General features: G+C 43.0%; 2 protein-coding genes across 4 annotated transcripts; both read right to left on the reverse strand.

Moving 5' to 3' along the window:
* Window positions 1-432: 432 nt before the first annotated feature.
* plk2b (polo-like kinase 2b (Drosophila)) lies at window positions 433-5842 on the reverse strand. Its single transcript, XM_020102735.2, has 14 exons — window positions 5601-5842; window positions 5394-5501; window positions 5170-5286; window positions 4790-4919; window positions 4400-4583; window positions 4026-4224; window positions 3743-3890; window positions 3522-3616; window positions 3110-3242; window positions 2731-2811; window positions 2215-2374; window positions 1808-1937; window positions 1529-1639; window positions 433-1375 (listed from the first exon to the last, which is right to left on the reverse strand). Exons 1-14 carry the CDS (start codon window positions 5784-5786, stop codon window positions 1184-1186), a joined length of 1974 nt encoding a protein of 657 aa, XP_019958294.2. The 5' UTR covers window positions 5787-5842; the 3' UTR covers window positions 433-1183.
* Window positions 5843-6443: 601 nt separating this feature from the next.
* On the reverse strand, window positions 6444-10614 carry LOC109639338 (ATP synthase subunit C lysine N-methyltransferase). 3 transcript variants are annotated; one of them, XM_069523634.1, is made up of 6 exons: window positions 10559-10614; window positions 9152-9325; window positions 8146-8250; window positions 7886-8026; window positions 7752-7802; window positions 6444-7630 (listed from the first exon to the last, which is right to left on the reverse strand). In XM_069523634.1, the coding sequence occupies exons 2-6, from the start codon at window positions 9317-9319 to the stop codon at window positions 7445-7447; spliced, it is 651 nt and encodes a 216-aa protein (XP_069379735.1). In that variant the 5' UTR covers window positions 9320-9325; window positions 10559-10614; the 3' UTR covers window positions 6444-7444. The 3 variants fall into 3 exon arrangements, with proteins under 3 accessions (XP_069379735.1, XP_069379733.1, XP_069379736.1); XM_069523632.1 differs by having other exon boundaries at window positions 10442-10569; XM_069523635.1 differs by lacking the exons at window positions 8146-8250; window positions 10559-10614 and having other exon boundaries at window positions 9152-10431.
* Between the last annotated feature and the right edge of the window lie 23 nt (window positions 10615-10637).

Consider the following 10637-nt stretch of genomic DNA (forward strand, 5'->3'; position numbering starts at 1 on the left):
GGCCCAGCACAGAGATATGAAGGTTACTAGGGTACATTTGAAATTTACTTTGCACCACATCGTGAAGGACATGAGCCAGGGAGCTGTTTTACCATGACACGGCTCATTTTCTGTTTGTTTAAATGCACTAAGAAAACTTGGAGAGTGTATACCGCTGCCGAGGCCCAACAGACCCTCCACATTCAATACACCAGCACCAGATTTGACACACTCTTAAATATCATGTGACTTCTAAACATTTCTTTCATCGAGAAACCAGTGAAAATGCACTGATCTAGATCCACACCAACATTTTTTGGGTTCTTCCCTGATCCACACACAGACGGACACAAAACCAAACACAGATGTGAACATAACCTCGTTGGCAGATGTAACTCGTGTCTAAAACCCAACATCTGTTTTGAAAATGTAACAACATACTGCAGAGTAGACTTTTTTTTTTTTTTAGAAAATGCTCTTTATTATTAAATAAATAAATACTGCACTTTTTAAACACAATAATTTAGATTACATTTTCATCTCCCCCTCTCTGCCTCCCAGCTCAATGTGCTGAGTCCATCTGTCAGTAAGGAGAACAAATCACAGTTTAGAAGTTAGTGTGATATTACACCCATCCCACTCGCACATTCGCGCGCGCACACTCACACAAATTGTCAAATTGTTTCTTTGCACTGCTGAGTTGGATGTGACATACACTGTACAACATTTACAATATTCCACAGTCTAGCTCTGGTGACATTCAGAGCCTCAGTTTACTGAGATTTCCTCTAACAAACAAGCTTCAACTATTCTATACACAATGAAGCTGGAGCCAGCCCAGCTTTGGTCTTTACTTCCCAAATATCCATCTTTTTCCCCCAAACATCTGGGGTTCACACTCGTACCAACATCCTCGGCCTTTCCTCTCTTACAACAATTGACATACAAATCAGCCCTTTTCCATCCACAGTCATTGTGCTACATTTCATTGTCCCCATCTCTTTGAGTCTTTTCCTTGCTATTATTTTCCACCTGCACCTGCTGAGTCACGTAGGTGCAGTGCTGTAGGAATGTTAATTAACTTTGCACAATTCCATCTTTGGTCCTCCGGTCTCAAACGAGATCCTCTCTGAATCATCCTTCCACTGCGGCAGCACTGGCGTTCGACTTGTTTCACACTGTCCAGGAACAGGTTGTTGCAGGTTTAGCTGCATCTTTGCAGGAGCATGTTAAGGGAATACACCATGCGTTCGCGCAGATCGGTGGGGCAGCCGGACGTGAGCAGGGAGCTGAGTTTGAAGGTTTTTGAGACGCGGTCCTCGTTAATGTACGTCAGCATGTACTCGTCTCTCTGGCAGCACAGGATGATCTTGGTGTGGTCGTGGTAAAAATTGACCTTTGGAGAAAGAAAGTTGTTTATTAGACAATTGCAAGTTGTTCCTTTCTTCCTTTGTTGATCTGAATTCTGTGTTATGCAAAGCACCATTATGACGTTCTTCTAAGCATGCCCAGCAACTGCTATGTTTTTTGTGGTAGTTTGTGTGTTTACCTGAAAAGTGCCGTCATTAAAGAGCATCATGAGGGCGCGGTCGGACTTGAGCCACTGCAACAGGTAAAGTCTGGGCATGTGTGCGTCTGTCATACTACCCAGGTCTCCGCCCTGAGAAAGCAAAGGAGTAACACATCAGAATTTAGACAGGCTGTGACATGAACGATGCCACATCTAATGCTTCAGGGCGTGGAGAGACCAAAGTAACACAACAGCAAGAGGGATGGATAGATTACAGGAATGCAAAAAGGGAGTGGGGGAACAGAGATATTTGCTTACATCCATGAGATTCTCCTCCATGTAGTGGGAAAAGTACTTCAGCACAGTGACTTGGCCGACAAAGTGTTCGGGGACCTCGCAGGTGGGGAAAACAGAGCACTGGCCCAACTCTGCATAGTAATGGATGGTCCTAAAAACATGGAGAGAAGGAGATAAAGAGTTATTAAACTGCTCACCAGACAAAAATACAGACATAGCCTAAAATGTAACCAGGCAAATTAATTGACTCAAATTAAAATAAATATTTCGCATTATATAAGTTAATTTTTGACTTAAACCACTAACAGGTCCCGAAGAGAAATTGCACACACCACAGCATGCTTCAACAAGCCATCCACATTATATGTGGTAACTAATAACTTTCAATGAGAAGGCGGAGTGTTGTGAAAGCGCAGGGCAGTGCATACTTTCTGTCAGGCAGGAGGCTCATGTGAGTGCCGTTGTTGAAGAGAACTCCCACGGTGTGATCAGACAACTGGTAGCCGAAGCCGTACTTGTTGGAGTAGTCCACCCATTTAGTCACCCACTGGAAACTGCAGCTTGGTGAGCCCTGAGGAACGTTGTCTGCTGCAGGGTGGGAGCACAAAGGAAGAGAGGATTAGATGAAGCTGCAGGGACGATTTAAAAAGGAATGAAAAACCTTATCTGTGCAACCTTGTTCATTTTATTGAAGCACTCAAGGGCTGGAGTGAACTCAAAATGTCCTCCCAGTTCACTGAAGTGCAACAATAAAGTGTGCTGAGGTTTTAAGCATCAGTAATGGGCTGGGAGGAAATGTTGCTCTTTACAAACTGAAACATGGAAAATGAATCTGCAAAAATGTCTGACTACTTTGATCCACACTGTGAAATACAGTAAAGAGCTGTATCTCTGCAATGAAATACGCAGTGCATGGGTCATGACTTTTCAAAGAGTCCACTCACCTTTAGGCATATTCTCCAAACATCCCCTCAACACACTTGCGACCGTCTCAGCCACACACCCTGTTGTGTTGTCTTCCAGACCTAAAGGATCAACAGCAGGTCATTTAGTTTGGCATCACATTGAGGCACCACAAAAAATTACTCGCTCGCCGTCACAGATCTCTCTATAATTCATACACTTAAAGGTTTCTGTGTGTAATTTCCAATTACATTGGTGTTACATTAGATCTATTCACACCAGGCTGGAATTGGTAGGCTGTGTGTGTGTGTGTGTGTGTGTGTGTGTGTGTGTGTGTGTGTGTGTGTGTGTGTGTGTGTGTGTGTGTGTGTGTGTGCGTGCGTGTGTGTGTGTGTGCGTGTGTGTGTGCGTGAAACTCACATTCGCTGCTGCTGCTGCAGCTCCCCAGACTCCCCCTGACGATCAGGCGGATGGTATCTCGCATTGCTGGGGACTGGCTCTCTGTTGCCAAGGCGACGGGGCTCTCTGCAGATGGCGGAAGTAGACTTCCATTCTGAGGTGAGAATCAGTGACGACAGAATTCAGAGTCTGCAAGTTTAGATCATCTCTTCCTACTATGACTCAGCAGCTACCCACAGATGCAAAGTGTTCGGCTTTAAGGATAAAAATAAGCGATTGCTTGTTTTTTGATTTCAGCAAAGCTTTAGACTGACTCATTCGATTCTGAATATCTCTGGAATTGCTGTATGAAAAGGTACCTGCATCATCACCTACACTCTTGTAAACATCGTGACTGGAGTTAATTTGTAATTCTGAATAAATTGTCTCTTACCTCAGAAATCTTTTTGCACTGTTGTTGGCTGATGACAGTTCTCTCCAGGTCATGCTGCAGTTTGTAGATCTCCTCTTCCTCTTTGGTTAACTTATCTATTAAAGACAATAACTGCACGTTACAAATCTGAGGGTGGCCTTTCTCTACCAGCAGCCACATGAGATGTGACACCAGGTTTAGCAGTGAAAGATAACTGGCTGGCTCGTTCATCTAATACTCACTCAGAGTCTCGTAGTATTTGACCTTGTCTCTCTTCCCACCAAAGAGCGCAGCGGCAGCTTTTTTGAAGAAACTCTTGGCTGGACTGGAGACATGGAAATCTGGTGCTGAGTGGCAACAGCTCGCAGGCAGACGCTCTGGACTGAAGCCCTGTGGCGAAGGGAAAAAGTGGGTCAGTGTGTGGCTGGTGGGAAGAGGGTCACTGCACTACTCCCACATGGTGACATTTAGAGAAAGACTGACAGTGAGTGGAACAGACTGAGAGAGATTAGTGTTGTGTCCAACCTGTGTGAAGAAGTCGTGCCTCAGAATGTGGTCCAGGTTGGGTCTGTCCTCTGGGGTCTTGGCGAGCAGGCTGGCGATTAACTGCTTGGCCTGTGGCGACAGGGACGAGGGCAGGGAGTACCTCGCCTCTCGGATGCACCTGTATGTCTCTTTCAGGTTGGTGGTTTCAAACGGTGGTCTGCCCAACAACATGGTGTACCTGGAACAGGATGGAGGTCAAACGTGAGCTGATTTCCAAGTTTCTATGTGACTAGCCCAAACATGATTCTCATCTGCATTTTTATATTTGTTCATGCTATTACACAATGTAATAAAAAATTATATTAAAATGTTTTGAAGTTCCCTAATGATGAATCTACAGTTATCCTACTCACATTACGCAGCCGAGGGCCCAAATGTCTGATTCACAGCCGTGGCCCTGCTTGTTGAGCACCTCAGGGGACAGGTAGTTGGGAGTCCCACAGATCGTCTTCCTCCGGTTTCCTGCCGGCTCTAACTTGGCAGCCAGACCAAAGTCCCCGACCTTCAGCTCCATCGACTCGCTGACAAAGAAGTTACCTGCAGGGGGGAAGAAAGGGAGCGAGATGGTGAGCATGTGATATTCAACCCAGCATCAAAGAGCGTGTGTCCCCTTGATGAATTGATTAAAAGTAAAACCAGAGGACAAAGGTATTCGCTGGAATAAAACAATGATATCCTCGCTGCACAGAAGGCATCTTTACACTTGGGGACACAATGTCTCAGCAGCATAAAAGATTTCTTACCAAGTTTCAGGTCTCTGTGGAGGATTTCCTGTTCGTGCAGATACTTCAGTCCAGAGACAATCTGCCTCAGATAGTAACGCACCTCTGGCTCTGTAAGCACCTTGCGAGCTTTGAGGATATGAGCTAACGACTGCAAAGACACAAAACATAAGGAAGAGAGTTATAAGAACTGCTTCCTACCTATTACAAATATGACTTTTTAATGTCACAAAACTGCAGCGAGTGATTCATATTCAATACATTCGAGTTATTTTACAGTGGTGGCACACTCTGAATAAGATATATGTGCTGCCTCATTGGGTGCAATGCAGGTATAACCCACAGCATTAGTAAGGATACAAGTATAAGAGTTATAGACTAGTGTAATAAACTGCACTTACTTTTCTGCTGCAGTATTCCAACAGGATGTAGATGTTCTCCTTGTCCTCGAAGTGATGATAGAAGTGCACTATGTGTTTGTGGTGCAGTACTCTGTGCAGCTCTATCTCTCTGTCAATCTGTCAGGGGGAGAAATCAAAAAGGTCAGACACTGTAACTGGGAGTTTGGATATTATCACTTCTCCTGTGGCACCAGGGCGCACAGGCACCGGAGCTGCGCGCTTACCTTCTCTCTCTGGTGCGGTTTGGAGACGCGCGAATGTGGGATGATTTTAGCTGCGTAAACTTTGCTGGTGGAGAGGTCCGTCATCTCGTAGCATTTTGCGAACCCTCCCTGGAAAAAAAGAAGAAGGAAAACACTGTTAACATGCTGCATCTTGCAGGTAAATCCCTACAAAATAAAAAAAATATAAAGACTAGATGCTGGCTGTACCTTTCCCAAAACTTTCCCACGGCAGTAACACTTCCCCGTGGCAGGGTCGGTGATGATCCTCGCCATCTCCGAGGGCGCACTGCGCTCATCCGTCCTCTTCCTGCGCGGTTCGCAGGACCTCTGCGTCGCCTCACACATGCTGCTGCTGTTCGTCTGTTGGGGCCCGATATTCCTCTGTGCTTCCATGAGCTGGGCTTTGACTCGTCTCTCACTCTGAGTGCAGCGTCTCCGTCTGGGACGCTTTATACTCTGGCACCCTCCCCACCCCCTGTCTGCCGCCCTCCCTCTGACGTCACGGTGGGAAACGAGAGCATGAGGTCTGCTTGATATTGATTATCCACCGGTGATGATGATGATGATGATGGCAACAATATGAAACTCAAAGAGCATAAAGCAACGTGTTTTCTGTTCTATCTAACACCATGTATGAGGATTAATGAGGATTTGCACCACTTGCTATAACAACAAAAACAGAAATGTCATGTTTGAAAATGTTCTTTATATAGAAACCCAGAAAGTTGACTGGAACTTTTATATCGTTGGTGCAAGATGTAGTTAAAGGTGGTGTCGCTCAGGCACATTTGACTGATGGAACATCCACAATGCAGAGGATGCATGTTCTCTGTATTCTGCTCAGGTTCATCTCATCCGGTTTTTTTGCACAAAGCTCATTTTGGAGCACTAGCACCCTCAGGTGGAGTGTTGGGTTATCAGACCTGTTGTGCCCTTGACATTATGTTCACCAAAAACCATTGGTATGGCAGATAGGACACTGACATGTGAGGCTGTGAGCAGTTGTCTGAGTAGAAAGGTTTGCAGAGGCAGGTATTTGTATTAGAAAGATTTGTATCATCCTCTGTTTAACTGCAGGTGCCACAATGAGATGGATTCAGTGGCACATTGCTCCATCAGGGCTGCACAACCCTCATGTGAATGAATAGTCAGAAACCTGCAGTCTATATATCAATGGAGCCATGCAGTGCTCATGGGAAAGCAGTGTGAATAAAACCTTAATGCTCTTTTAAAAAGATTTTTGGGACATTATGGCTGATAGGACAGATTCTCAGAATCGAGCTTAAAACCTTAATTCTAAGCAACTCATGTTTAAATTATATCAATATGACACAAAAGACTAAACACCTGTTCAGTGACAAAGGGCTGGACATTCCAGCAGATTTTATGAAAATCACTCGTGTTAATAAATAAAAACAGAGGGTTGCAGGTGTAACCATGGTTATCAGACTGAGTTGCGTATCCTAATACGGAGTCACACGTAATGATTCATTATGGTCAGGTAATACCGATATTTCCAGTATTTAAGGTGTGTCTAAAGATCAGTGGCTGACTCATGGACCCACAGTAGGATTTTAGAACAGCAAAGAGCTGCAGTGATTTTAATAATGCCACTTATGCATATAACTCCAAACCAACAAAGCAGGAGAAAACTATTAACTAACAAACACTAAACTCACAATCCTCCTTGTAGCAAGCAACCAAGGAGGATTATTAGAGTTAATGTGGAAATTAATTTTAGTGGAAGATTTCTTATGCAGCCTCCACAAATATGGTAGACTTCATTTTTTGTGCAGGTGCAGAGGCTGAACAAACACTGTGGGGATAAGTGCTGTAGAAATCACGTCTTCTTCTTGTTTAATCAGAGTCCCTTTCATTCTCATTATGTTCAGGTTTCTGAAAAGCATCACTGCTGATCAGTGAGTGCAACTGACTTTAATCAGCAATTTACAGAAACCTACAGTGGTTTTCCTTTTAACATCACATTTTTCTCAACTTGAAAATGTGTCTGGAGGATTTTGTTGCTTGAGAGACCAAGAGACTGTGACTTATCACACCACTGTGTCTGATACTTTTCTCAGGTGTGAGCGCACCGTGCCCATGTCATAAGAAAAAGTCTCGTCCAGACCGGAGCCAGCGGATGATCGATGAGGCCAGTTGGGGAAAGGAAAACGACAAGCTATGACACGTGCATCATCCGGAAGCTCTTTCAACAGCTTCTCGCCCAGATCTCCCATCTGTAAACGGAAGAGATCAGTCATGCTAAGCAATAAAAGCACTTGAAATACAGTTTAACTTATACATCATAAACAGGAAGGTAAAGAAATAATTCTTCATGAACATAAATTTGGAGCTCACCACTCCTGGAGCAAGGAAAGCTGTCACATTGTTGTACGAAGACAAATCAGTCTGTAAAAGAAGAGAGACACAAACTGTGGTGATGTAACAACTCAGATCAGTAAGAACAGCAGAACTTCCTGTTAATACCTCACCTTCCAGAAGTCTTTTTTAACAAAGGCTGCTTGGTGGGGGGGCACTCCTGCCCAGCGGGCCTTGCTCCTGGCATAGGCCACTAATATGGAGTTAATCTCAAAGCCTGTGCCCTGGAAACCACCAGAAGAGGCTGCAAACACCTGGGAAGCAAACAGCATCGTGTAAAATACAAGTACGAGATGCGTAAGACCAACAAAAAGCATTCATGTTTAAATTCCAGCATAATAGGATTATTATTCAGACAATGCAGCTCACAAACCAGTCGTCCGTCTCCAGATCCCAGATCTGCTAAGCGACCTGTTCGTCCTTCAAGCAGCTTCATAATGTTCTGTGTCTGATTTTTGCTGGAGGGCAAATAAGGGACCTGGACCACAGTGCAAATAAACACATGTGGACACATGTGATATAATATTTGTATTATTACAAAACTTCCTCACTGTGAAGTTGATGAATCAGAGCTTGAACATGAGTGACTTATCTATCCCTCTATGATGGACACATCCATTAACTTCCACTAAAAAGGATGAATTTGCTCTTGGTGTAAAATATCTATGGATATGCTTTATATTAAGCATATTAAATGGTCCATTCTCCTGAGTGCTGTGTCTGCAAACTCAAATCTGATCCCCCACTCTCTTTCACTGCTACAATATGTCTGAATGATGTGTCAGCACTCTCTCTTTAATCTGTGATAATGTATAACTCCACCTGTTTCCTATCAAAAACAAAGAATAAAAGATAGACAAAGCATCATATAGTTTCAAATCAAACAAATCAAAATTCGTTATAGTTTTTTTTCGAGTGCAAAGGCAAAGCTTGATAGATCTATTGCATCAGCATTTGCATCAGCTATGAACAGCCTATATTTTTGCTTTAAATTTTCCAATAAATAAACAATAAATATCTTCATCATGACTTAACTTCTGACAATCTCCTGATCATCATTTCTCTTTCCCTGTTCATCTTAAACTGACGGTAAAAGAAATAGTGATGAGTCATTATTTCACAACAATGGAAATGCACTTAAGTAGAAGACAGGGTAGTTTTCCATGAAACAAAATCACTTCTAGACTTAGCGTTTTCTTCTTTTCCCACATTTTTTTCTAGCATGGAGCAAAAAGCTGGAGAATGAGCAAATTATTGTTAATGTGCAAGTTAGGTTCCATCTTATCATCTTTTCTTTGGTTTTACGTGAATTTGCGGCATGAAAGAAGGCAAAGCAGGCTGATGACAAAATCAAAAACAAGAAAGGAAACCTCAAACACCTTGAGTCTGCAGGGGATTTGACGAAAGCCGGGCATCGCAAACAGAATCCAGACTCCATACAGGCCTGTGAGCAGAGCACCTGTGCAGGCCGACAGCACAGAGTGAGGTCTGTTGGTGGGGAGGACGCTGCTCTGGTGCTGCAGAATCACCTCAATGGTGTCCTCCATTGTAAACTGGCATCAATGTGATTCAAAATACAGCAAGTGAAAGAAAGGTCTCCTCTAGCACAACAGATGCTGTGAAGTTTTATAAAGATAGAAACATTTTGTATCGGGATTATTAATATTTGTCTTTTGATAAATTATTAGTGCTCACTGATGGATGTCTCTGGCAGTGAGAGTCAACCAATCATTGTTTAGTGGGTGGAGGATGGAGACATTGTACATAGCTAGCCAACAGGCTGTTGTACAATTAATTTGAATGTTGCCTTGCAGAAATAAAAACACTTTTATATAATAATGTCCTGCTCCAGACAACAACTGGCAACTGAGAATGACGTCACAAACTATATATGAATGAAGTGAATAAAAATTCAGTCTGATTATTTGGATAATAGGCTCACCAGTGCTCCCTGGTGGTAAACCTATGTGATGTAGACAGTTTTTTTTTAAATCAAACATACCATTGTACCATCTGTAGTTTGTGATTACCAACAAGCCAACATGTGATACTGTGCAATATATCGGAGCATCCATTTTATTGGTCGACGACTAAACTGGTGCAGGGGTACATAAGTGTTTTTGCCTGGATGCAAACCATCTACGAATGAAGAATATATTTCGTTTTAGGAAGAGTATTGCAAAGTGGAGGTCTACAACCATCCAGTCCATTTAAGTAAATAAAATGGACTGGATATAAACTGAAAGTTTTCTTTTTCTTTAATGCCATAAACTGCTGAATCTCATTTGGAGCACTCAAACAGGTTAAGGTCGCTGAGGTTAAAACTAACTCTGTAAACATATACAGCTCACTTCAACATCAAGAAGTCAGTGAGTGGAGTTATAAAGCAACACTTTCTTTATTTCTAACAATATACTGTAGCTTTTGTTAAATATTACTCAATATCACCAGAGCACATTTTCCAACAGCAGGGGGTGCTACATATGATTTACCAATGGAGACTTCTAGAAAGTAGTTTGTTTACCACGTTTTTTTGGTTTATGTAAAGACACTATGTGAGACAGCAGCTCTGTAAACATGAAGCCCTCCAGAAGATTGGATCAGAGGAGCAACAAGGACACGTTATTCCAAAGCAGAGTTGAGTAAAAGGTGAACGAACTAATACTTACTTAACTTTCTGAAGAGCAAGATACACAAATATATGAAACATATTCTGGTGCATTTGTGAAGTAGCGACACAAAACAGAGAAAATCTGCAGAGACAAACAAACGCTTGTGCAGCCTACCTGCCCCGCCCCCTCCAGTCTGCTGCTGCGCACTCAGAAGCGCGCGCACATACACACACACACACACACACACACACAC

The sequence above is a fragment of the Paralichthys olivaceus genome, chromosome 4 (genome assembly GCF_024713975.1).
Source record: "Paralichthys olivaceus isolate ysfri-2021 chromosome 4, ASM2471397v2, whole genome shotgun sequence".
Lineage (NCBI taxonomy): Eukaryota > Metazoa > Chordata > Actinopteri > Pleuronectiformes > Paralichthyidae > Paralichthys > Paralichthys olivaceus.